Consider the following 27,899-nt stretch of genomic DNA (forward strand, 5'->3'; position numbering starts at 1 on the left):
CCTGGGCTCTTTAAATTGCCACCAGAGCCCCACTGCTGGAGCCCTGGGATAGGGGCTCTGGGGGCTATTTAAAAAGTCTGGGGCTCCCGCTGCTTCTACTGCCCCGGCCCTTTAAATAGCCGCCGGCCCCCTGCTTCTACGCCAGGGCTCTGGCAACTATTTAAAGGGCCGGGGCGGTAGAAGCAGAGGAGTCCCGGCCCTTTAAGTAGCCCCCAGAGCCCAGGGGTAGTGGGAGGCTCCGGGGGCTATTTAAAGGGCCGGGGCTCCAGCTGCCTCTGCTGCCCTGGTCCTTTAAATAGCTGCCAGAGTCCCGCCGCTTCCCCAGGGCTCCAGCAGCTATTTAAAGGGCCGGGGCAGTAGAAGCAGAGGAGCCCCAGCCCTTTAAATAGCCCCCAGAGCCCCAGGCTGCTGCTGCTACCCCTTTGGGGGGGGAGAAATGTGTGGGTTCTGAGGGGGGCAGTTGGGGTTGGATGGGGGCGGGGAGACAGGCACGTGGGGCTTGTACTGTACTCACTGCGTGGTTCCCTACCGGGTCTTTGGCAGCACTTCGGCGGCAGCGGGGGTGTGTGTGTGTGTGTGTGTCTCTTCACTCGCTCCGGGTGAAGGACCTGCTGCCGAAATGCCGCCGAAAACCTGGAGTGAGAGTGAAGACACCCCCTCCCCCCCGCCGCCGCTGCTGCCGAAGTGCTGCTGAGGACCCGGTAGGGAACCGGTTCTTAGGATTTTGGGAGCTCATCACTGTTATAGCCTATTTGTTTTCTGAACTTTAGAAAAGTACAAAATGTTTCTTTCAAGATTCTGGATTTCACCTTACCGAGTTAGTGGTTATCTGTACAGTATCATATGGGTAGAGATTTTTCTGTCATTTTAAGAGCCAGTGTATTTAGCAAGTGTCAAATTTCATATTAGTATGAGCTAAAGCATTTTGGGTATCTAAGTAATTGTTTTTGTTTCTTTAGCCTTGAGAAGACTTGCAGCAACTGAGTTAGGAGTTAGTTATTATATTAAAAAACAACTAGATTGGCCAACATTTTAATGGATGCTTTATAATACCTGTATAATAAAAGAAAGTAACGAGGGCTGTCGATTAATCGCAGTTAACTCACGCAATTAACTCAAAAAAATTCATCGTGATTACTCGCACTGTTAATAGAATACCAATTGAAATTGATTAAATATTTTCAATTACTTTTCTACGTTTTCAAATATATTGATTTCAATTACAACACAGAATACCAAGTGTACAATGCTCACTTTATATTATTATTTGTTATTACAAATATTTGCACTATAAAAATGATAAAATGAATAGTATTTTTCAGTTCACCTCATACAAGTACTATAGTGCAATCTCTCAATTGTGGAAGTGTAACTTACAAATGTAGATTTTTTTCTTACATAACTGAACTCAAAAACAAAACAATGTAAACCTTTAGAGCCTACAAGTCCACTCAGTCCTATTTCTTTTTCAGCCAATTGCTAAGACAGACAAGTTTGTTTAGATTTACAGGAGATAACGCTGCCTGCTTCTTATTTACAATGTCACCTGTAAGTGAGAACAGGCATTCACATGGCACTTTTGTAGCCCGCAGTGCAAGGTATTTATTTGCCAGATATGCTAAACATTCGTATACCCCTTCATGTTTCAGCCACCATTCCAGAGGTCATTCTTCCATGCTGATGATGCTCGTTAAAAAAAAATGTTAATTAAATTTGTGACTGAACTCCTTGGGGGAGAATTATATGTATCCTGTTCTGTTTTACCCACTTTCTGCCATATATTTCATGTTATAGCAGCACATGTTCATTTTAAGAACACTTTCACTTCAGCTTTGACAAAACACAAAGAAAGTAGCAATGTGAGATTTCTAAAAATAGCTACAGCACTCGACTCAAGGTTTAAGAATCTGAAGTGCCTTCCAAAATCTGAGAAGGACGAGCTGTGGAGCATGCTTTCAGAAGTCTTAAAAGAGAAACACTCAGATGTGGAAACCTGAACCACCAAAAAAAGAAAATTAACCTTCCACTGGGGGCATCTGACTCAGATGATGAAAGTGAACATGCGTCGGTCTGCACTGCTTTGGATCGTTATCAAGCAGAACCCATCATCAGCATGATTGCATGTCCTCTGGAAGGGTGGTTGAAGCATGAAGGGATATGAATTTTTAGTGCATCTGGCACATAAATATCTTGCAACGCCCGCTACAACAGTGCCATGCGCACGCCTGTTCTCACTTTCAGGTGACATTGAAACAAGAAGCGGGCAGCATTATTGCCTGCAAATTGTAACCAAATTTGTTTGTCTGAGTAATTGGCTGAAGTTTCAATTGGTATTCTATTGTTTAACAGTGCGATTAATTGCAAGAATTTTTTTGAGTTAATCAACTCACAACTGCGATTAATTGACAGCCCTACTTAAAATCTATCTCTTTATATTTAATAAACTTGTTTTATTGTTTTATCCAATCCAGTGTGTTCAAGCTGAAGTGTCTCGGTTACTCCATTTGGGGTAACAAGTTGTGTGTATATTATTCTGTTGAAGGAATAATGGACTTAGTGTATTTGTCAAAAATAAAATAAAGTAACTCCAAAGTCACTGTTGGAAGCAACTCAGACATTTGTACCGCTCAGCCCTTTCCTGGACAGTACAATGTGACAGAAAAATATTTTTCTTTCCCTACATTATTCCACTGTCCTGACCCCCGACAGGTGATATGGGTCTCATAGCCAGGGCAGGCAATATTCAATCCTGAAGTTTAAAGTCTGTTATCTCACAATGCTGAAGGGTTAGAAATGGGAGCTTTAAGGCGATGGAAATGAGAATGCTAGCTTCCCAGTGCAACACACAGCACTTGCTTCTAGGCCTGGAATGTCTTGAGATATTGGATTTTTTTAGATGGTGGGTTTTTTATTGTAGGTGTACAAAAGCCATTTTTTTATCATTTTAAAGTTTTTTTTAATGTTTAATGCATTCGTTCTATTTCTCTTTGTCTCTGTCTGTCTTTCTAAGACCTGTATAGGCTGATTGATTAATACAAGAGAATTCACCCCTGTACTACAGCCCTATTGCACTGTCTTAATCAGTGCATAGGGGCCATCCGGCCCTCCTGGGAATGCTCCTATATGGGGCATTCTAGATTTTTATGGGGGGAGTGGTCAGGGCGGTTCTATGGCCCAGCAACACCACGTACTGCAATAGCCCTTAGGGGCCATGACAGCAAGGGCAAGAGATAGGACAGCCCTAAGGGCTGAAGCAGAGAGAAGTTGCCTCTCCTCTTGTGATGAATGTGGTCCAGAGTAACCAAGGCAGCTGGCTATAGAGATGGCCGGGATACAAAATATTAATCTTAGTAAAATGTTTAAAACTCTCTAAAATAGTCAGGACACAGACAGGTGTCAAAACTTATCACACATGACATGCAGCAGTTTATTTGTATGATACCATAAATGGATACAGCCCTTTCACATTGTGCATCGTATAGAAAACAAAACACAGTTGTGGAACAAACCCAGTTACTCAGCAGCTGCATCATCTTCCTGCTAACAGTTGTACAGTGAAGCATGGAAAGATGTGTGCTTGACAATCTATAGAGACCGAAGCCACTGTCTGATTTCTATCAACTTGTCCGTGGTGGTGTATTCTACAGTCTTGGCAAGCTTTCTACCATTTTTTAATTAAATCAGGGGTGGCCAACCTGAGCCTGAGAAGGAGCCAGAATTTACCAATGTACATTGCCAAAGAGCCACAGTAATATGTCAGCAGCCCCCCATCAGCTCTTTTCCCCCGCTTCCAGCGCCTCCCGCCCACCGGCAGCCCCGCCAATCAGTGCCTCTCCCTCCCTCCCCGCACCTCCCATCAGCTGTTTTGTGGCATACAGGAGGCTTTGGGGGAGGGAGGGGGAGGAGTGCAGGCGCGGCAGGCTCGGGAGGGGGCAGAGTGTGGGCAGGGCCTGTGGCAGGGGCAGGGCCTGTGGCAGGGGCAGGGGTTGAGCAGTGAGCACCCCCGGTACATTGGAAACTTGGCACCTGTAGCTCCAGCCCTGGTGTCAGTGCCTATACAAGGAGCCTCGAATTAACTTCTGAAGTGCCGCATGTGGCTCCGGAGCCACAGGTTGGCCACCCCTGATTTAAATCAATCATTGAACTATCTTCTATGTCCTGGAGATTTAATAAAATGCATGCAAATAAGTTTATCTGCAATTTTTAAATTAAAAACAAAACCATCCCAAAAGTGTATCAGTGGAAAAATTTGAAGGTATTCCCATTTTCACAATGCTGAAAGTTTTTTAACTGATTTGTTAAGTAAGTGTAAATCTTTGGAAGTGCTCTTCTCTTTATTTAAGTTATTAGATATATTTTGGGGTATCCATCATTTAACCGTTTATTAGAATGGCAAAACTACATGTGTCAACAATACATTTGCCAAGAATATAAATATTTTTTACAGTTTTATTCATGATATTTTTTGCAAAAGGAATGGGCACATATAATGGTAATCATAGGATTGGAAACAAAATTGGTGCTTTCATCTTGGCTGTAATAACTACAAATAGCAAAACAAAACTGCAGTCTAAATGTACCACTAACTTTCATTTTGTAATCCTTCTTATACACTAACCATTTAAATTTTTGTGTGTGTAGACAATAGACACTGGTGTATTAATACTCTTCTTAAAATTCTAGGATTTCAATTTGTGAATTGCTAGCTTCAGGCAGATAATTATTGTTCATTGAGAAGACTGCACATCAGGATATGATATAGAAGGCAAGAAAATGGCCACCAGTTCCCTTGCTCTTGATTTTCATTTTTGGACTTCTAGAAGAAAAGTATGATATAGGTCCCAATCTGCAGCAGAGGCCTGAGCTAGCAGAACTAAGAATCATAAGTAAAAGACTTTGAGGTTGGATGACCTAATATTTTAAAACTATTTTACTTAAACCTTCTTCAGACAAGATCAGTAAACTACATGTAAAACTTTCTGACGTGAAACAGCTTTGGGGGGAATATGAGTTTTTGGTGATCATACCACCCTCAAAATGAATATACCAGGTTTACCACAGTTTACCTTTATTCATTTACCCAGTATGCACGCCCACTGTGTGTTGCTTTGGGACTCATTCAAAGCCCATTGAAGTCAGTGAGGAGCGTCTTCATTAGTTTCAGGGGGCACTGAATCACACCCTTTGTTAGCCTTATTCAGGGGAGAAAATAAAATACAGGTCTTACCGGTATGGGGCCCACTCTGCCCTGGAAGGGCGGGGCCTCAGGCAGAAGGGGCGGAGCCAGGGTGAAAGTGAGTTACATTTCTTACTGGTACAATCCAGAGACAAGCAACCTACCTCTCCTACATACTTCATACCTCCCATTGCATGACTTTGATATACAAAATAAAGTTACTACTACTAGTACTGTCTGTAACAAAACTTTAATATTGGAATAAGCCTGAAAAAGTGAAAACTCACTGTCACATTTTTTTCTTGTCCTCCCTCCTCCTCCAGCCAGGCTTCCGATGTGGCTTGGCTCCGTGTTCCCCGCACTCAGCAAGGGCTGCAGCGGCTCCCCTCTAGCTTGTAGCAGGGAGCAGGGGGACTGGCTGAAGGAGAAGCCTCCCCAGGACACCTGCTGCCTGCATAGGAACAGTTTGAACTCAGCTGTTCACTCTGTGGGATTAGGGGCCATTTATGACATCCTTGTTAATTTCACTCACAGTTGTTGGGGGGTGGGAAGTGAGCCCAAGGCAGGGGCAGAATACAATAGGCATTTAACTGCACATCTTAAATCCAGAGCTAATAAAAGCCAGTGGAAAGGGAAAACTCACTGTCACATTGGTTTCTCTTCTTCTTCCTCCAGCCAGGCTGCCCCCGGGGTTAGGCTCCATGCTTCCCCTCCCCCTAACCTGGCACTCAGCAGGGGCAGCAGCGGCTCCCCTCTAGCTTGCAGCAGGGAGCCGGGGGACTGGCTGAGGGAGAAGCCTGCCCAGGATGCCTGCTGCCTGCATAGGAACAGTTTAAACTCAGCTGTTCACTCCCTGGTTCAACCGGCAGGATTAGGGGACATTTCTGGCATCCTTGTTAATTTCACTCACCGTTATTTGCGCGGGGGGGCGGTGAGACCAAGGCAGGGGCAGAATAGAATAGGCATTTGGCTGCACAGCTTAAATCCAGAACTAATAAAAGCCAGTGGAAGGGGAAAAGTCACTGTCACATTGGTTTCTCTCCTCCAGTCCCCCTGCTGCAAGCTAGAGGGGAGCCGCTGCAGCACCTGCTGAGTGCGAGGGGTCAGGGGAACGAGGAGCCTAGCCACGTTGGCAGCCTGTCTGGGAGGAGGAGGGAGGAGAGAAACCAGTGTGACAGTGAGTTTTCCCTTTCCAAGCTTTTATTAGCTTTGAGTTTAAACTGTTTTTTATGCAGCCAAAAGAGGTGAAAGTAAGCCAGTACTGAATGCTCCACTTATCTGCTGGTACGCTGCTGCACCTTTTTTTACTGGTACTCCGTACCAGCCCGAACCGGCTTACTTTCACCTCCGGTCTTATTGTACCTTGCAGTTTCACTGGTCTGCTGTTGTGTGATTCACCTATTATGACTGATCATACAGGTCACCGGTGCCATACAGACACAAATCTCTGTTGTGCTTGTGGCTTTGATCATAGACTACACCTCTTCAGCATTCTGGTGGACTCATGCTGAGCTTAACCTGTGCACTGCTCAGCAGCCGTAGAATTATGGTTTCTGTTTCAATAAACATCCTGTTGCCTGATGTGCAGCCTAGTCACATTTCTGCTTATTCTCCCCTTTTCTAGTAAGCACATTGACTAATCAGGACTCCATAGCTTGGTTGTATGGATCTCGTTTTCCTCAATGGAATGTATGAAACTGTGTGTACAAAGAGGGGATTCTACATATGTACTACCATCTGTTTGTTGTACTGTTGAATCCACTTTTGTCAGTACCTTTCTGACCCACTTGATAATGAATGCATAGATTTTGCAGTTTATCTCATCATGCATCTCAGCTCTTACACATGCATCCTTCCTACTGGAGGGGCTAGTCAAAATATGGATGTACTTCTGTACTGCCACTGACACTTGGAGATATACTTCTCTCTCCCCCACCCTCCAAAAAAATCTTAAATGCAAATTTTGAAAGAAAACCATAATTTGCTCATAAGTTATAATGTTCAATTTGCATAGAGCTAAGCTTGGACTGTTTCTTGGCAGTAACTTTGGAGTGTGCACATTATTTCTTTCCAAAGTGGCCGGCTTTCTACAGGAGTCACTTTTCTATTAAAGATATGCTGCAGTTTTCCAAAATTATCTTTAACTAACTATGGCCACCAGCTTTATAGCTAAGTGACACAATGAGAGAATTTCAAGGGATTCTTGACTAAATTTCCAAATATCTTTTCCAAATATTTGGTGGTGCCTATCAATATGCTGATAAGCTGCCTCCATATTCTTTATGTAGGCTGACACTTATCAGGCCTTTTGTTTTTAAATCCAGGTGGCTTTTTTAACTATTTCAGTAGTTGAATGATAAAGCAATAACTATGCTTGAATTCTCTGTTTATCTTTTCACACTGTTTTTTTGAGTGGATTTTATCTATGAAAGAAGATGAAAGTATTTGGGAAAAAGTGATGTCACTTTATTTTCCTGATGGGGTTTATTGAGTCTGTCTCAGAACCATAAGGTTTCTTCTTGTGTTTTAATCCTTCCATTCACTGCTGCATCTCAACAACTGTCCCACTAGCTGAGGGCTAGACTGGACATGGCTTCTGTCACGATAGTGCTGCAGTAGACAGACTAATGATCTGCTGTAAGGTGTATATGTATGAGAAATCATCCTGCCAGGATCTGTAGTGTTGGGAAACCTCGATTTAACTTCACATAACCAGATTACACTTTGTAATCATCAGAAAGTGATCAGGATTTCTTTGTCACAGCTTCCTTGGTTCAGCAGTTACTCCCATAGCCACAGGAAAGACATTATGGGCTTGATTTTTATAAGCGCTGAGCACCCACCACTCCAGTAAAAGTCAATGTGTGCATCTCTGAGTGCTCAGCGTTTCTTGAAATCAGGCTTTATATGCTGAAAAGCGGAAGAATGAGGTAGTGGTTAAGGGAAGACCTCAGGTGCGTGCCATTATGCCCCTGGCAATGTTGATTTGTGCTTTTCCTTTCAGAGGTTCTTCCCCCTCGGTTTTTCATTAAGAAAAGACAATCAGCTCTTTGAGGCTAGAAGCTGAGACTCTCCATTACATAAGAGTTGCTCAACCCCATCCAAGAGAAAAATAGGGCAGCAATGTGCACTGTGAGATGTGATTTCTAAAGCACACTAATGTATTGCGCATTTATTGGTCAGTGTAGACGCTGTGGGTGCACAATGAAGGTTCCCTAACATGCTTCTGAAAGCAGGTGGGGGAACCTTGAATGCACACCGGCAGAGTCCTCACAGGCCAATTAATGTGCAACTGATTAGTGCGCTTTAGAAATCACACCCGCATAGGGTGCATTACCCAACTGTACAGACAAGCCAATAGTGAAAATTGTGTTTAGGATTACTGTAGCCACAATTCTGCAATGAGATCTGTGGGGTCAGACCCCTTTGCCCATGCAGAGCACCACTGCAGGATCAAGGCCAAGACTGCAAGCCCTTTGGGGCAGGGACTTCTTGTTTATATATGTGTTCAGTGTCTATAAGAGTGGAGCCCTGGTCCCTGAGCGGGGTCATGAGATGATACTGCAATACAAATACTAAATAATAATTACTTGCATGCACATGGCGGAAACAGCAACTTTGGAATAGGCATGCACATTTAAACATGACAAACTTTAATGAAAGTGGCCCATAAATATTGTAACAGACATGAAACATTTATTTTAGCAGATGGTCATGTATTACTGTATATTAACTTTAGGACTTAACCACACAAAAAAACCCCAAACCACTGACTGAGTTTTTGAAACAACTATGTTCAGTAGTTTTGAATAAAAATGAAAATCTGGGAGAATGTCCTGATTGCTCTGTCTTACAAAGAATTGATCTAATATCAAAAGACCGAATCAATAATAATAATAAACACCTCTAGCTGTTATAGCAGGGGTTCTTACACGGGGGGTCAGGACCTCTCAGGGGGTCGTGAGGTGTCAGCCCCCACCTCAGACCCCGCTTTGCATCCAGTATTTATAATGGTGTTAAATATATTTAAAAGTGTTTTTAATTTATAAGGGGGGGGTCACACTCAGAGGCTTGCTATGTGAAAGGAGTCACCAGTACAAAAGTTTGAGAATCACTGTGTTATAGAGTACCAGACATTGACATAGTACCTATGAATTTGCTTTTGGCAGGTACAGTATGTTAAGGTTATGAAGGCTGGAGCAGGCTTTTAAAAGGTTCGTTGAATGCACAATGTAGCAGAGTTGTGCAAGATAATTGTCTACATTGAAGTCTTTGGGTTTGTCTGCACTAGACTTTCTGACCTCAGGTTAATTGATTGCCAATTAACTGGAGGTACCTAAGTTTTTAGAGGCCTTTTGTTCTAGGTTACAAACATTTGTACTTTACCCAAGGCTGAGGCATAGCAATAAATTAACTTGAGGTAAAAAATTCTAGTGTACAGCTACCCTTTTAGAGTTGCCAGATCTCTCAGGATCAGGCTCTTAATTGGCAGATGGAGTCAATGTTTCCAGCTTGGACATGTATTTACTCTGAATTATTTGAATTTATATTTTAGATTCACTGGAAAGGTTGCACTGTTTGGAAATTGGTTAAACTCTAAAAGATATTAAACTTCTGTACAGTGCAGCCTCTCCAGGGCATTGTTATTGAAAGCCAACAAATTGGCATGTTCTCATCAGGCTGTTACAAAATATGTTTGTTGTAAGGTTTAATTAAGTTGAAAGTTGGGTTGTAGTAACCTTATTCGGGCATTAGAGACTTGGAATAAGGACATACTGTTTGCAGCAAAAGAGAAGTGTGATAGTCTCAAAAAATGTGTGTGGGGGGAGGCACAGGTATATACAGTGTCACTTAAAATGCATTCAGATGGATTGCACTGACTATTCCAGAGAGCAAATGAGAGGCTTAGTACTGTATTTTAACTACCTATAATTTGATCTCCCTTTTCTCAGGGTAAACAGAATAGCTACAGACTTCTCCAAGTTTTCTAATTGACAGCAAGTGAAGTTCCAGATTAATAGGTTTTTTAGGGCTTAATTTTCTCTCTGTTCTTCAGGGAGTCAGTATCCCTGATTAAAAAAATAATTCCAAGCTTCACAAGGACAGAAACTTTATTCCACTGGTCGAACAAATTGAATACAATTGTGTCACTATACAAGAAACTTCAAGCAAATGTTCCATTCAGAACCCTTACATAATCATAGCTGGTTTGGGTTTCCTACAGTTCTGAGCTTTCCCCCTTTGATTATCGTATGATCTGAAAGAAGGCATAGTATTTCAGGTAAAGAGTCTCACAATAAGTTCTCACAATAAAGCAATTCAGTGCAACTCTTTTATTAGTTTGAACAGTATCTGCAGAGTTCTTTTCATCTGTGGCTTTGCTAAAATAAACTATTTAAATTTAACCAGCTTGCTAGCTTAACTGATCCAGGAATTACAAGCAGAGTATCATTTTGTTTTGATAATGGAATTTATTACAATGGACTCTATCTACTGTTCTTAAATGACCTCACTTATCCTTTCTGAGTCATGGACATTTTATGACTTAAAGCTTAGTAAAATTCCACACAAACTGATTTTTAAAAAAAATATTTTTTACCTATTTGTATTCAGTCTGATGGAATTCCTTACCCCAAAACATCCACAGAAAGTCCGTCTGAAGTTATATAAACCAAATGTAAGCCTCCTCCCCCATCTCTTCCCATAATGTAACTCGGGGGAGTAATGCTGATGGGTGGGTTGGGGCGCTGACCCCAGGAGAGGATGGAAATGTTATCTGCCCTTTTATTGAGGGGATAGATCTGCCTTTTGTTACAGAAATTCACATTTGAATTTGGATCCTAGTTGAACCTTGCCTACTGTTGGGTGTCCAGAGAGCAATCATAGCCTGTAGAAAAGAGTTGTGTGTGTTTTTTGTTTGTTTTTATTTTTTGCCATCTTCACTTGGCAAAGAGGTAGCAACTTTTGCTCTTGGATATGGACTCCACTGTAGTCATCCTCTGTGCCTTTATTACTTCTAGACTGGCTTACTGTAGCATGCTCTGCATAGGGTTGCACTGGGAGACCATTTAAAAACTTCAGTCAGTGAAGAACATGGCTGTCCACCCGCTTAGTAAAGATTCGTACATGTGCTCCACAGACTGCATTGACTTCCAGCTGGTTATTTTGAATATTTTGACCTACAGTGCCCATTAAGGTTTGGAGACCTCTTCTCTCCTTCACAGATGAAGTCATGGGGGGCACTTCAGATGTCAATCCCTAGCTTTGTATGTCTCAGGGCCACTGGCAGACATTTCCAGTGCAGGGTCTTGATCTCTGAAACTTGCTTTGTCCCTCTTGATCCTACAGATCCTGAGTTTGTCTACCTTTTAAGGTACACTGCGATGCGTATCTGTTCACTTACGGCTTGCCTACATAGGCAGATCGACCGGCATTGCTATAGCAGAATTATGCTGAAGAATAGTAATTGTTCTGAAATAAAGTCCCTTTTATTCCAGAATAGAGCATCAACATGGGGAAGTTATATTGGCCTATCCCTAGCAAAAAAATTATTTCATTATAGCTATGCTTGCCAATTTCCTCATGTAGGCCTGTTCTAAATGGATGAGTTGATCTGAGAAGAGTATTATGGCTGGCAGGTACATCTAAATCTGTTTGCATATGTATTTTAGGTTGTTTGTTTGCCTGGGTGCCTAGATCTCTTTGAAAGCTTCAGTATATATGTCAGAAAAATAAATAAATGTATTGATAACTAGTATTAACTGGAGGATTTCTAATGCTATTATTACTACTTTTTATTCCAGGAATGCACGCCAGAGAAACTAGAATTAAAAAAGAAGATTTTTGGTCAGTTAGATCTTATTGTCAATAATGATGTTATCCTAAGCAGCTCAACTTCCACGCTTTTGCCTACTAAGTTGTTCGCTGGCCTTAAGCATGTGAAGCAGTGTATTGTGGCACATCCTGTAAGTACTCCAACAGACTCTGTTAATTGCTTTACGTTTAATCCTACATGTTTAATCTGAGTTTTAATACCAGAGAGGTATCCTGCAGGCTGATGAGTGCTCCTGAAAGAAGCCTAGAGTGCCCAAGGGCTAATGCTGAGCGCTCAGGACCTGACTTTCAGAAGTGTAGAGGTTTCACAACTCGAGCTGAAGTCAGCAGGAGATTCAGGTACCTGAAAATCAGGCCCCCTGTTAGCTCAGGATCTGTGTAGAAAGGCTTCTGCATAACAAGAAGGATGGTCCAGTGGTCTGAGCACTAGTCATAGAATATGAGAGACCTGAGTTCAAGTCCATACTTGGTCACAATCTTTCTGTGTGATCTTGGGCAAATCACTTAGTCTTTCTGTGCCTCAGTTTCCCCCTTTGTAAAATGGGGATAACTATATTTTCCTAATGTGAGGTGCTCAGGTGCTGTGGTTATGAGAGCTATAGAAGTACCATAGATGGATAATTTGGAGAAAGGTGCACATTGCTCACCAAAGTCTGCACTTAAATGAGCACAGTTGAGGAAAAGTGAATGGAATTACAATTGCAATAGGAGTTGGGGGCAACACTGGTGCTTTGTTACAATCCAGTGTATGCAAATACTATGTATAGTGGCCATTTATAGCATTTCGGGTGCTCTTGCCGGACAATACTATTGTTCATGAGGGCTGCACGTATAAGAACTTGAGAGCAGGGCTTGAGGACCAGCCACTGACAGAAATGTGTCCATATCCATGCAGTCCTTGAACTGTCTGCTGAAACTCACAAGGGTGCCAGTTGTCCTGTGGCTCCATGGAGTGCTGGAAAGGAACGTGGGTACAATTTCCTGCTATTTATAGGACTTTCTTTCAGAATTCCAGAACTTTAATGAACTGTTTATTTAATTATTCCTTAATGTTTACATAATAAAGTTCTTGACTGTGGTGAGAAATGCTGCTTGGGATTGGGATATGGCTGGGAGAGGTTTCTCTTTTGTTAAATGAATGGGTGTAGTTTTTGGAAGCACTCTGTCTTGTAGCTTTCTTGGAATAGTGTTTTATGTGACATTCACTAATGCACCCAGAGTATGTTAGAGGGGCAGGTCAATATAAATTAGTAAGTAAAATAAATGAATCTTGAAAGAAGTTGTGTAGACTGCTTGGAAGTGTAGTTCACTTATGACAACAGCAAAATTATTGCAGAAAATCTTTCCTTTGAGATGCTCTCTTGAAAAGAGGTATGTTATTTATAATCAGCATCTGAATAACAAACAGTTCTGAAAATTAGAAATGAATGAATGAATTGAATTGGCATAAAGTATACTGATAGTATTGGAGTGAACTCATGCTTGGTGTAACTCCATTGACTTCTGTGGAGTTAAAGCCGTGGTGGATTTGGCCCCCTTGGCCTGATTTTCTGATATGTTGAGTGCAGGCCATTCTTGTGAACTGGCTTTGTGACTGCCCTGTACTTCTGAAAATCAGGCCCATCCTGGGTATTAGAAAAGGCCCATTCTGTTATAAAATTGTACGAGCAGAAATAGGCTTTACATTTTATTGGTTCAATGTAACAATGTTAATTAATACCTTTTTTTTTTTTTGTTGGTCCTTGTCAAGGTGAATCCTCCCTATTATGTGCCGCTGGTTGAACTGGTTCCCCATCCAGAAACAGAGCCTTCTACAGTGGATAAAACCTATGCCCTGATGAAGAAGATTGGACAGTCACCCGTCAAATTAACCAAAGAGATAGATGGGTTTGTTCTGAACCGTCTCCAGTATGCAGTTATTAGTGAGGCATGGAGACTCGTGGGTGTACGTGTAACTTCATTTTCTTTTCATACGCTACTAGTTTTATAGGCACAACAAACAAAGAATATTGTAGTATTTAAATTTCCTTTAGCTTTCTGTCTTCGTCATTATTAAACGTTCAGCCTCTTAGATTACATGAAAATAAAGACAGGTATGTAAATTTTACAAAAATTAGATGTTTTGATGCTATTACATACTGAAGACAGAGGAAGAAAAGCTAAATGATAGCAAAATGAGAAACACTAGAACTGTTCCAAAATATGGTCATTTTCAACATAGCCAGAAGAGCAAGGTTAAAGGGTCAGAAACCACAATACTGATTTTCAGGTTGTCTCTTTTCATTTCCTGCTGCTTTCAGAATGTTGTTGGCATACTTTTTGCGCTCAGTGAAAGGGTAATGAAAATAATACTTTAAATAGAAATCCATTTACCTTTCAGGAATTCATCTCTCAGGTAGCTATTTGATACTGGTATTTAAAGACAGATTTCTCCACCTCCTTCCCATTCAGACTTTTAGTTCATAATCATCTGTTTGTGACACTGCAACTTTTCCCACAGCTGCATGTTCTATGCCACAAAGTACCTTTCAGCAGGAGGAGATGAGTAGTGCACCCACTATTACAGTGGCAGATTAAATTGTGTTTTGAACAGGGCCAGTTTTTTTTCTTGAAGAATGTTCTGATTTCTCAAGCTGTTTAAAAATAAAAAAGCACAGGAATCTCAAGTTTGTACGTCATCATAATTAGAGTAGTAATAACTAGATGTTTATCTACCACACATCCTGAAGGATCCTGAAGCATTTTACAAATTTTATATTTATATTTCAGTTCACCCGTGACTGATGGACAGCCTCTGTTCATAGTCCCACAGGAACACTGTCTAACAGTTTAGATCAGGAAGTGAATAAGAAGGCTGCGTCCAGTTTATACTATGTTGTGGGGTATTGACTGACCTTGAATGTATAATGGGAATTGCTTTTTATAACCAAATAATTCTGACAGATAAGTTCAAATAGTGAACAGAATGGTGCTTGAAGTTCTGAAGTATAGGATATTTCAATGTTTTAGTTGAAGAAAGTGTAACAATGCTGTGATTCCAATTGCCATGTATTATGATATAGATTCCCCTCAGATATGTTAGTTTTAAGTTGTCCTCCATTTGTGTTAAGTGGGATAATAAGACAGTTACTCTGTCTCAAATCAAAAGAGAGTGAAATGTAGTGAAGTGTTTAAATCGTTGGTAGTTTAACCTCCAGGAACAGAACACTCATCCACAAATGTCAGGCTGCACTCAAGTTTCTAAGGACAGAAGTTAATGGGGCCATTTTGGAGTCTTTGGTTCATGTGTTCTCTATGTTTTGGAAGAGTTTGAGGTATATTTTTGGTTATTTTTCCTGAATTTCATTATCAAAGCCTTCAGGGAAACTATCAGCCTTAACTTTTTCCAGCAGCCTCATAAGTGAGTGTATAATGCCTGCAGCTTTGCAGTCTCTCCAGTAAATAATTGTCTCAAGTGAGGCTGAGGTTTGGAAAGTTAAGGACCTTACTATGGCATATGTTAATCATGCTTGTATTTTTCTACTCTCAGCACCTCGTCTCACTTTTGTCTGCCATTATACTTGTCATAATTTCTGCACTTGGATCAGACCCCATTGACTTTGTTGTATAATTGTATAGTTCTTCTCTATATAGAGATGCTTGTATTACTGGTGTCCACACAATTAATGAACAATGTAGATTAATAAGTGCTTGGGTACCTTGGTGATATGTACCTTTCCTTTACATACCTAAGACACAGACAAATCCCCTCCCACCAAAAACCTATATACCTGCAAATGCCTTGCCCTGGCCTGATTCTCCAGCATTTTTACGTGCAGGGCAGGTGCACTGTGGACCTTTAAATAGATGTTGACGAGTCCTTAGTCTGTCATCTCGTCCTTAGTCTGTCATCTTGTCCTCTGTGGTTAGTGGATGGATCTGTTTTATTTATACTTTATCAGTTCCCATCCATCAGTCCATTAAGAGGTGAGCTTTGAGGAGGAATTTGGAGGAAGGAGATGGAAGCTGCATGGCAAATGAGATTGAGGATGTTAATGCAAGTGGAGAGGAGAAGTTAGAGAAATCACAGAGGTGCTAGAGGATGCAAAGTGGACATAAAGGGAAGCAGTATTAGCACAACATAAATCCTGAGTGGCAGAGTGGTGCAAGAGGAAAATGTAGGAAAAGCGGTGGTATGTAGAGCCTTCAAGGTGAGCAATTAGAATTTGAGGAATTAACGTGGAAGGAGATGTAGAGCCTTTGAAGAGACTCAGGAGGAAGAGGATGTGCTCAGAGGGGCAGGAGAGCATCTGGCTCCCTCAGGGACTATGCTTTAATGAACTTTCCTCCGTATTTTGAAGTTTTGATAAAAAAAATATAGAGTCCATAGTTCTGAGCTATTTTTATTCCAGATGCTTCCAACAGCTCTTTAAAAGCTAATGAATCCCTCCCCCCCCATGTCTCCAGTAACATAAGCATCACATCAAAACTCTGGAGTTGGGTAATACTTGAATGCTTCCTATTTAAAATTACCATTAATGATGCACAATTTTAAAGTATTTTGAAAGATAATTTTTAAAGAACTGCATCCCCCCCAGAGTTTGATTACTTTATGCTGGAAGTTCTTTGCAGCAGTCAGGACAAAACTGAACTGAGAGTTGGGGTATGTTAAGTGAGCTTTTCCTTAAGCATGTGTGAACCTTTTTTGAAGGATTCCTCTAGGATGGCCAATTTTTTAGTTGTTGGTGCACCCAGAAAAGTACACATTACCTATTTCTCCCACAAAATCTGTAATTGTGAGTGCAAATACTCTTTTGTGGTCCCAAAGTGAATTTCTGCACATGCAAATCAGTAGTAAAGCACATTGGGCTGTGCATGCAAATATAGGGTATTGTAGGCAAGCGTGCACTTTTTATGCACATGTTGCTCCCACAGCTGCAACCTTTTGCTCGCTACACTCAATATCCAAAATTCTGGTTTCTGTGAAATAATGATACTAGGACTTTAATTGTTCATGGCATTGTGTATATATGGCCAAAAATTTCAAATTTAGGTGTCATTGTAGATGCCCAACTTTAAAGTATATTTAGCGACCAAAATAAGTGGCCTGATTACCAAAGATGGTAAGAATGCCAATCCTCTTTGAATTCACTCTAAATTATGAGTGTCCAGAATTTCAGAAAATCAGGCCTCCAACTTTGTGCCTAAAGATGGATTTAGGTGCCTAACTCTGAAAGTTTTGGCTGTATTTGACAAAATATTGACCTTAAAGTATTAAGAACTTGAAAGTTCCTAGTTAATTGTTAAAATGTTGACTTACAGTTTTGCATTCTCTAGGCTGTTTTTAATTAGAGTGAACTTTGACCACTGAAGAGATAGTGCTGACAAAGAGGCATGCAACTTGCTTGCTTAGGTTTTACCCAAACCTCCAAGTTTCACATCCCTGGCCCCCGCCATTCTGTTCTCTTATAACATAACAATATTTCAGACAATTATGGTTGTAATCTTTAACCACTTGATGGCTAAATTTATGTTCTGTGAGATTATACAAATAGAATAACTCAAGTATTATTGGGACATTGTGATTCCTAGCTTTGCCTACTACTTTCTTGCCAGCTTTTGCAATTTTATTGCAAGTCCTGCAATTCTTGGTGTTTTTCTAAATGCCCCAGCTCTTGGAGTCATGTTGCTATGTGAGAATCTCGGCTTCCATTTTAAAAAAAAAAGTCACTTTGTAGCCCTCAAGGATGAGGAGAAAATCTTGAAAATGTGAACTCTAAAGGTTCAAAAACAAGTTAAAAGAACCCCCAAATATATATACATATATTGTGCCAATGGCTTGATTTTGGGAGCAGGGAGTCTGACTCATGATTTTTGAACTCTTGGGGTTGGCAATATTACTGCTCTTTATAAAGAAATATTGTGTGCTCACACAACTTGCTGCTTAACTCCAGCAGGTGTGCAAACAAGGTAAGGCAGTGGTCACTCCTGTTTGGGAACAAAGGGCATCACTGGGCATGCTGGCTGGTCTAACAGGCTAGTGCTTAAGGGCATGTTGTGTTTAGAATCTGGGTGCATCCTGTGACCTCTCCTCATCCACTACACCCTGGCAGGGGGATCCATAATTTAGCCCATAAAGTATTGTTGATGGAAATGTGCTGGTAGAGATACAACGCATCCTTGAAAGTGAAATCTGATTTAAGAGCTATCATTAAAAACTATACGGTTATTTAACTTGTTTAAATTTGGTGCAATTTCTCTCACTTTATGCTATTTTTCAGTGGTGATCATTACTTAGCATGAACTCATTCGTGGCACTTTTATGTTATACAGCCAAATTCTGTTCAGTTATATAGGAGCAATCCTATTGTTGTCAGTGAAAGGACTCCAGTGTAACCTTGGTTCTGTTCCTGCAAACTCTTACACATCTGCAGAAAATACATGGTCACATGCATAAGACTTTCCAGGACTGAGGTGTATGTGCAGAATTCAGCTCAGAAGTATCAGAAAATCTTAGAGGAGAAATGAACATACAGTAGAACCTCAGAGTTACGAACACCAGAGTTACAAACTGACTGGTTAACCATACACCTCATTTGGAACTGGAAGCATGCAATCAGGCAGAAGCAAAGACAAAAAAACCCCCAGACTAAGTACAGTACTGTGTTAAACATAAACTACTATAAAATAAAGAGAGAAATTTAAAAAAAAAAGATTTGACAAGGTAAGGAAACTGTTTCTGTGCTTGTTTCATTTAAATTAAGATGGTGAAAAGCAGCATTTTTCTTTTGAAAGAACAACCATAATGTTTTGTTCAGAATTACGAACATTTCAGAGATACGAACAACCTCCATTCCTGAGGTGTTCGAAACACTGAGGTTCTACTGTATGTACCAGATCCATCAAATATGTTAAGCTTAAGGCCCTGTTCCGATCTTCAGCACTTGACTTTAATTTGGTGATGTATCTTGCATGTGATTTGAAGGATGTAATCCCCATTATTTTGCTCTGTACAGAATTGCAAAATGGCAAGTAGGAGAAGATTTAGTTCGGGACACATATTATTGTTCATTTTATATTGTGCTATGGTTAAAGCAAACTTAAAGAAACAATGCAAATACATGTGCATAATTAAACCAGGTGATCTTATTCCTCTGTAAATATGCACTGCATGCAAAGGGGAAACAGGAATTTTTTAAATCATACTGTCCTAAAAAGAATTCCTCTGGAGCTGAGGATGTTGCCAGTGGTCCATCCCCTGTGCCTTCCAGAGCCTGGTTCAGAAAGGTGCATACATCTAGTCCTACATCCCCACAATAGATCATGCTCTAGGAGATGTTACACTAAAGCAAATGGTGTCCCGTATCAAGTGCTACAATGTACAATCAATGTCAGGGGTTAAAGAGAAATTTAGAATATTTTAAAGTAGATTACAAAAGAAGTGAGTTTTAATGCAAAAAAAATCATTTTGTCCAATGATTCCAAGGTTACGATTAAGAGAAGATGATGGTATGAATAAATTACTGAAAACACAGTTTATTCAGCCTGTTAGCATTTTCTTTGTTTCTTTGCTTTAAAGGGATGAGAAGCTAGGAAAAACTGCTTACTTTGTGCATTTCCTAATCCCTTTTAAAGGTGAACTGCAAAGCAAAAGTAGAGTTTATGCCTTTCTCCCCTCATTTATGATGTAGAAGATAGCCTTTAAAAATATCCTGCTTGTTTTTCCACATTAGGAATATCAAGCCTCTTGTCTTCTGGAATCCTTAATTAGGGCTAGGTCGAGATACAACTCAGGTTTCATCCTCTTATGATATCACCAGTTGCACATAGTGGTTATGACTATAAAATGTTAGGTGGGTGTCTTCTAGTTAATAGAGAACTTGCTGGAAGAATTCAGAAATAAATATAAAAAGATGCATGTTTTTAACATAGAACATTGTTTAAGATGATCATCACCCCAGAAATAGTGGGCTATGCCCTTATTCCAGAAGAGAGCAGTTCTATTTGATTTAGCTTCTTATTCCCTGATGCTCAAAAAGGTACCTTGAATGCTTAGTTAACAGGTTCCTATCCTTATGGTGGTAAGAGTCCCATGTGTTTTCTCCTTTCTTGGCATGGCAAATAGGCTATTCCTTTCTCTTCTCAGTAAACTCAGAAGAACAGTATGGATTAGATTTCCACAGGCATAGCCACACCTGAAGGTAGGTAGGGTGTGTGTGTGTACACATATTTGTGCACAAATCAGGGTTTGCCTATATACATGAGAGTTTGTATCAAATCAGGTACAAGCACTTCTGAAAATCTGATTCTCTCTAAATTTTCTCTCTGTAGCAGGAAAAAATAAAGACGTGGGTTCCTTTCTCAGCAGGATCAGATAAACACTGTGGGCCAAACCCACAGATGGTGTAAATCAGCAGAGCTCTATTAATGTCAATGCAGCTATGCTGATTTACACTAGTTGAGCATCTGACCCTATGGGTATGTCTTCACTGCACAATTAATCTGGCTTCTTACCTGGGTTTTAGCCCACCCCCTCCACCATACACACAGAGAAATCTCTGACCTGAATTTGGTGGTGCTTTAAGCCTGGACTTGCTTACCCAGTTTGGGCAGTGGGTTAGAGCCAGAGCTTCACTTTAACTTGGGCTACAACACCTCCCCCCAACACACTTTAGAGTGATCATGCAGGCAAAAAAATCACTCAAGTGCTGATAGTACTCCAGTGCCCTTCCCACAGTTCCCCCTGAAGGACAGACGGGTTCTCCTGCAATTGACTGGGAAAGAATCCTGGAGTATCTCAGCAAAAAGATTCCTGGGATGTGCCCCCAGACACACATGTGAGAGTGCAGAAACAGGGAGGACACAGTTGTGCCAATAGAGCTTTGTGGTGGGAATGCTCATACTTGGGATAGGTTAATTCAGGTGCTGAGACCCAGATGCCAATCACACAGACTAACTGTACAGTGAAGACATACCCTGTAAGTCTTCCTTTTTGCACCCAGAAAAGTAGCCATCCAGCTTCAGCCATTGCTTTTTTTTTTTAGAACATTCTATCGTAGGCCTTCTACTTAATGTGAAACACAGTTCAGATCTTTGCTGCTAAAAAACACTGTTCCCCCCCCCCCCCCCGTACCTGCTTTATGGTTGTCTCTTAATGAGCCACACTTGAAGGTTCATTAAGAGATCTAGCTCCTTTCCTGTTCATATGGTTCTGAAGTATATACACTCCATCACAATATTCCATTAAAAAATCCAGACAATTTGAAACTGTGAGACTTAAGTTTTAGTGGAATATTTCATATGAAACTATCCCAGCAGTAAAATATGTGTGTCTGAAGTAGGGTTTTACGGCTATGATGCAGCAGTTAAAAGTAACGCACCATCACTTAGTCAGCAACATGCTCATGTGCAACTGAGCAAGAATGTTTGTGTTTTGCATCCAAGAATATTGTAATACTAATACAAGCAATTTACATATTTAACCACAAAAGCATGAGTAACATGACAACTTTGAACAGGCATGTTTTATTATATTTTGCTTTTAATAATCTCTTTTCGGCTCCCACTCAGCATGCTTCTCAGCATGAAGGATGACTTTATCACAGTCTTCTAAATACTGCTCTGCTTTGGGGCAATGGAAGGGAAACATGCTTAGATTAGTATTGTTAGGTAAGATTTGCTTTTAAGGAGCATGCTGCAAAACAGCCACAAAGGGAATTATGTTCCAGGGGAAAAAATGGGTATTCTTGTTCTTTTGGGTACCTAGATCCTGAAAATACATCGCCCCCTTCCCCCCCGCTGTGAACCACAGCACACCATCCAAATTCCCCAGTTCCAGAGAGCTCAAAGGTTTCAGCAGAGTTTTTAATGGTTAGTGACTGGAAGCATTTGTTGAGGGACCAAATGGGCACAGTTTTTGTCACACTCAGTTTCTAGGTAGTACCTTAGCTGGGGCACAGTTAATTGGGCTACAGTTGCAGTGTTCTAGTTTTTCCATGCAAGTTTCTCTATTGCCCAGAGATTGACTCTGCCACAGTAGTACTCCAAAAGGAACAGCACATAATCTACAAAAATGATTATCACTGAATAAATCCTATTTCCAATTATATTGTGAAGCGCCAAAGGAGCTATAAGTTTAACATTTTCCAGAAAGCCTGTTGGCAGCCTGCGGAGCACTTGCCTGTTTAAAGCAGTCAATGAACTAACAATCAGCATGTTAGGTTAAAGATACTTTTTATGGTGGCTGGGGACAATAATTTTACTTAGCCACCTGTCCAAATGAGTCTTTTTTTTAAACTGACTTGCTTTTGCTTGTGGTGAGCGCTGAAGAAATACATAAACAAAATATACATTGTTGATGGAGTACCACCGTATCCATGTACTGTAACAGTTCCTTGGCGGTATTATCAGATGCTGTGATGATGAAGGCCATACCTGTACCTAGACAGACTGCCAGTCTTTATGAAAGTGTCTTGAGTCGACTTGAAGAATACATTAGTGGTCCATATAACAATATTAAACCTATCCCTTTTAAACAAACAGCTGCCTCCTCAGTCTGCTGAGGACTATCTCTGCTGGGATCTGAGCTAGAGAGCCTTGGGCCAGGTCTAAACTTAACCAACATTATTGTACTGGAAAAAGTTTTAAGGGTGTGAGATATATATATATATATTAAACTACAGCTTATTTCATTTGGGGAGCTGATATAATGTTCTACTGGCAAAAGCAAGCGTTTGCTGGTATAAGCTGCATCTAGACTAGGAGAGTTTATCCCTATAGGTTTAACAGCAAACCTTCTCTGCTGTAGACTAGGCCTTAGATTCAAAAGCAGTAGCTTTACCAATTGATCTAAAGGGGGTATCCAATAATTGCCATCGGCCACTGTGAGGCAAGACCACCGGAATGAGATGTTTAGCAATATGCTGTCTGACAGAAGAGATGCAGACCATTCAAAGTCTGTCAGAAATCCCTTTCTAACACTATTTTAATTTATATGTCACAGCAGCACTCAGACCACACAAGCATTTGTGGCCATAGCACTTCAGTATCACTTGCCTCCTCTTAGTCCAGATTCACAGTGGTCCTACTTTTGCCATACTTGATCAGTTTGTTTCAAGCTCCAGGTCTCTGCTTGTGTCTGTGTTTTCAAGGTCACCCATCACCAGGGGTGCCTTCCATGAGAAGTTAACACAGAAGCAGCCCTCTCTTCCAGGCTTGCCCACAGGAACAAGCTTCATGCTATTGTTGGGATTTTTATATAGATCAGCTATAGGTATTATACTTTTTTTGTAATGGGAGGAACAATTAGCATATCTCAAAGACTTTTTGCTGTTGTAATCCTCGTCCTTCCACTTTATTTCCGTTATCATCCTCGCTGTGTTATATCTTAGATTGTAAGATCCTTGTTGTGGAGAACTATAAATTTATTTGTTAAGTGTTGTACACACCCGCAACATTGTATAAATAACAGTGGACTCCGTTTGCAGTTCCTTAGCAGTACTCCACCTTTGTACAGTAGCATGGGACTATATTGCAAAATCAGACAGCTGGGCTCTACCTTACTCAAAAGATAACCATAAAGCTGTAGGGAACTCTTCCTGCCACCCAAGATCATTTATTACAATAGTCACTTTGAGATAGTTTGGTCTTGTTTTGAAAATTGAGGACTTTTGTTGATTGATGATCAAGACCTTATTATAAATGTCAAGCTGGTGTTTGGAGTGGTTCATATGACATGGCCACGGAAATTGAGAGGCGCAACAAGGCAGTTTTTCAGGAGGTAATGATCCGCTCACACTTTGGCCTGGGCTATGCTAGCAGGGGGGGTTGAACTAAGATATGCAACTTCAGCTACGCTATTCGCATAGCTGAAGTCGAAGTATCTTCGTTCGACTTACCTGGCCGTCCTCACGGCGGCGAGTCGACTGCCGCGGCTCCCCCGTCGACTCCACTTACTCCTCCTGCCAAGGTGGAGTACAGGCGTTGATTCGCGGATTGATTTATTGCGTCCAGACGAGACGCAGTAAACGGATCCCCGATACATCGAACACTACCCGCCGATCTGGTGGGTAGTATAGATGTACCCTAAGGTTCTTGAAAGCAGCATCAAACTTGAGCTCCCTGTTAGAATATTTTCCCCCCGATGGAACTTGAGTGTACATCTTAGGAGTCTGTAATTTTCCTCTATATAAAACCTGGTGACAGTTTCAATTTATTTTCTGTTTAAAAGTGGGTTACTTGTGGCTCGTCTAGTCTAAAGGAGGAGAAGGGAAGAACAGGAAGCCCTGTCATTTGGGCCTTGGTTACCAGCCTCTTGCAAAGACAGTCATTTTTCTGTCCATTCAGTTAGCTTTCATAGCAACGAGGTGCACTGGCTTCACTCCGTAGCCTCTGTACCTCTCCATTCTCAGTTGAATAGTTTTGACATTCCCTGAATATTGACAGGGATCTTTATTTATCTGATCATTATTATCTGTTCTATTTGTATTACAGTGTTACTCAGAGGACCTTTAAGACAGAATAAGGAGGACAAGGTAGTGGCTTCACTGGCTAGTTCGGGAAGGGTGTTCCATACATGAAGGATGGCGTAAAAGAAGGTTCAAAGATGTCAGTGGGAAAAATTGGACAAATGGATGACTGAGGCTAATGTTGTTGGGAAGTGGGGTGGATGAAGGGGCAATGAAGTGAGGTACATAAGCAGAAAAGGAAGGAGGAGTGGAGCTGTGCAGGGCCTTAAAGATAAAGACAAGAAATTTGAATGTGATTAAATGGAAAACAGGGGAGTTGGTGGAGGGATCGAGGAGAAGAGTGACATAGTCAGAATGACAGGACAGGAAGGTGATCTCAGCAGCTGTGTTTTGAATGGACTTGTTGAAGACGACATAGGTGTCTGCGAGGCCAGAGGAGGAGGTGGCAGTAGTCAATCTGGGAGATGAGGGCCTGAACGAAAGTTGTAGTGATATTCGGAGAGAAACGGCTGGATCTTGAACATGTTGTGGGGAAGAAGCAGTGGATTTGGACAAGGAGACAAGAGAGAAGACTGAGTCAAAGATAAATCTCAGGTATGGGCCTGAGTGAGGATGGTGATGCTGTCAACAAAGGAAGAGGCTGGTATGCAGGGTTTGAGAGGAAAGGTAAGATTCAGTTTTGGCCACGTGAAAGGTATATTGCTGGTAGGCCATTGTCAGATGGGCCAAGATGTGGAATTGGGTGAAGAGATGGGGTAAAGGTAGATTTGTGAGTCACAGGTATATGGATGGTGGTTAAAGCCATGCAGTGAATAAGCTCACTAGAGAAGTGGTGCAGAGAGAGAAGTTGGGGACCAGAGGTGGAGCTCTGTGAGACCCCTCCCCTCAGACAGTGAGAGAGGGAAGAAGAACTCTTCAATAGTCGGAGACCCTGAAGGAACAACAAGACAGATCAGAGAACTGGGAAGGGACAGAGTTGCAGCAGCATAGGGAGAATAAAATTTCAAGGAGGATGTGATTAGCAAGCAGCTTAAAGGTCAAGGGTGGAGCAAAAGCCCTGCAGCATAACCAGGAAGAGGTCATTAACAACTGGCGAAAGCAGGATCCAGCTAAGGCGCCGATCCTGTTGCCAGTAAAGTCAATGACAATGCATGGGGCAGGGTTACCACCACCTCCTGATGAACATGCATTTCACTATAGCTCAGCTTCCTCTTGCCATTTGCATATGTGATCAGCTGACAGCCTTGTCACTGACTGCTTGGGAGGCAGAGGAGGCAATGCCTTCAGGAAGGTTGGGTTCCACACCCAAGGACAGTGGGTTGAGAGTCTTTCTTTCTTTACTTTCTTCCATAAGCACCAACCCTTGAGGAAAACACCTTGCTGATTATAGCTTTTTTTTTCTTTTCCCTTTTGCTGAATCATTCCACCAGCTAACACTCTCCTTCACTTTAAATGGGAGCTGGAACATTCCCTAAGGGAGTTAGTTTAGTGGGTTCCTTATTTGATTGTCTTTAATCTCTGAAGAAGTCATAAAGCTAAGAAAACAAAGGCTTTTGTTTTTATGGCGCTCTGCCTGGCAGCAGAGAAGCAAACATTTTTCTTTGAACAGCTGAGCCCCACTTCACTAGGGTAATGTGAAACCTCAGCTGAAGGAATCTGTCATGCATCTAGCTGGAAGGCCATCTACTTCTGTTATTCACATTTTGACTGGATGAGACAGTGTCTTCAGGTTCAGCGAGCCAAAGTTTGTGGAAGATATGGACTGAGAGCAGAATCGTAGTTGAATGGTTTTGAGCGTATTGCTTTTCATATCTCAGCATTGTGAAACTGGTGTGTCTACAGTAGCAGAGAGACTAATATATTTCTTATTTGAAAATGATCTTACAGTGATTCAGAGCTATTGTGAGAATCCTGCCAGATGCTAGAGTGAAATATTACACCATTATGTTTACAGTTTTTAATTTAAATGAAACATTAATCAAAGCTCCATGTTTTGTTAGAACATTGTCATTTGTTATGTTTACATCCAGAGTCTACTTCCATTTGCAAATCATTTTGGGTGGTTAACATGGCTTCACTGATCTGCCCCAGATTGCAAATGCAAAAATTCCATAAACAGTTGGGAGTGCTTAAAAATTGTTTCAGTTTAAAGTGTGATTCTAAGCTGCTCTAGAGATGAAGGATGATCTTGTGGATGAAGCACTAGGCTGGGACGCTGGAGACCTCTGTTCAGTTCCCAGGCCTCCACAGACTTGCTGTGTGATCTTGGGCAAGTCACTTCATTGTGCCTCAGTTCCCTGTCTATAAAATGGAGATCACACTTCTTCCACCATTGTCTATCTTGTCTAATTAGACGGCAAGCTTTTCAGGGCCTAGCAGAGAAGGGGCCTGTTCTTAGCTGGGCTTCTAGGCATTTGTTTTACAGTAATAATTGTATGACCTTTTCCATGATATACAGCAGGGGTGGCCAACCTCAGCCTGAGAAGGAGCCAGAATTTACCAATGTACATTGCCAAAGAGCCACAGTAATACGTCAGCAGCCCCCCATCAGCTCCCCCACCCTGCTCCCCGCCCCACCAATCAGCGCCTTCCGCTCCCTCCCCACACCTCCCAATCAGCTGTTTCATGGTATGCAGGAGGCTCGGGGAGGGGGGAAGAGGAGCAGAGCGAGGGCACTGCAGGCTTTGGGGAGGGGGCAGGAAGGGGTGGAGTGGGGGTAGGGCCTGTGGCAGAGCCAGGGGTTGAGCAGTGAGCACCCCCTGACACATTGGAAAGTTGGCACCTGTAGCTCCAGCCCCGGAGTTGGTACCTATACAAGGAGTCGTATATTAACTTCTGAAGAGCTTACATCCTCTAACAGAATCACACCTGCTAACCGATTGAGATTTGACATTTAAGACCTTTAAAGGGCTCCTTTTAAGGCTGTGGTGATGAAATCTCCATTTCTTTGTACTCAGTGAGGATGTGTTGTTCAAGTACACAGGCAACTGTAAAGCTTATGGTGTCATTAGCTCGTCAATTCTTTGCTTTTCAGTGGTTGTGTACTTCCCCAGTCTTGTAGATGATGTGAGAGGTAAAGCATGCTGCTGTTATACCTTTATGGGGTTTGCAGTTATGTTCTTGTTTCTGGACCTCAGGGCTTGGCTACACTTACAGTTTGCAGCACTGGTAGTTTGCAGCGCTGGTCATCCAGCTGTGTAGGAGCAGCGCTGGTGTGTGGCCACACTCACAGCTACCAGCGCTGGTGTGTGGCCACATTTGCAACATTTGCAGCGCTGTTGGGAGTGCTGCATTATGGGCAGCTATCCCAGCATTCAAGTGGCAACAACGTGCTTTTCAAAAGAGGGGGGTGGAGGGTGGTGTACTGTGACAGGGAGCGGGGAAGAGAGAGAGAGTGGATTTTTGGAGCCAACACTGTGTGTTAAGTTTCCTGGATTGAAAAA

The 27,899-nt window shown here is 41.6% G+C and overlaps 1 protein-coding gene across 2 annotated transcripts in view; it reads left to right on the top strand.

Moving 5' to 3' along the window:
* The window catches only part of CRYL1 (crystallin lambda 1), a 76,151-nt gene that overhangs the window by 30,900 nt on the left and 17,352 nt on the right, over positions 1–27,899 (top strand). For both annotated transcript variants that reach the window (XM_045017817.1, XM_045017807.1), the window contains exons 4-5: positions 11,980–12,141; positions 13,761–13,955. In XM_045017817.1, the coding sequence (XP_044873752.1) occupies positions 11,980–12,141; positions 13,761–13,955 (357 nt within the window). The remainder of the gene's footprint in view (positions 1–11,979; positions 12,142–13,760; positions 13,956–27,899) is intronic.

Source organism: Mauremys mutica, chromosome 1, assembly GCF_020497125.1.
Source record: "Mauremys mutica isolate MM-2020 ecotype Southern chromosome 1, ASM2049712v1, whole genome shotgun sequence".
NCBI classification, from domain to species: domain Eukaryota; kingdom Metazoa; phylum Chordata; order Testudines; family Geoemydidae; genus Mauremys; species Mauremys mutica.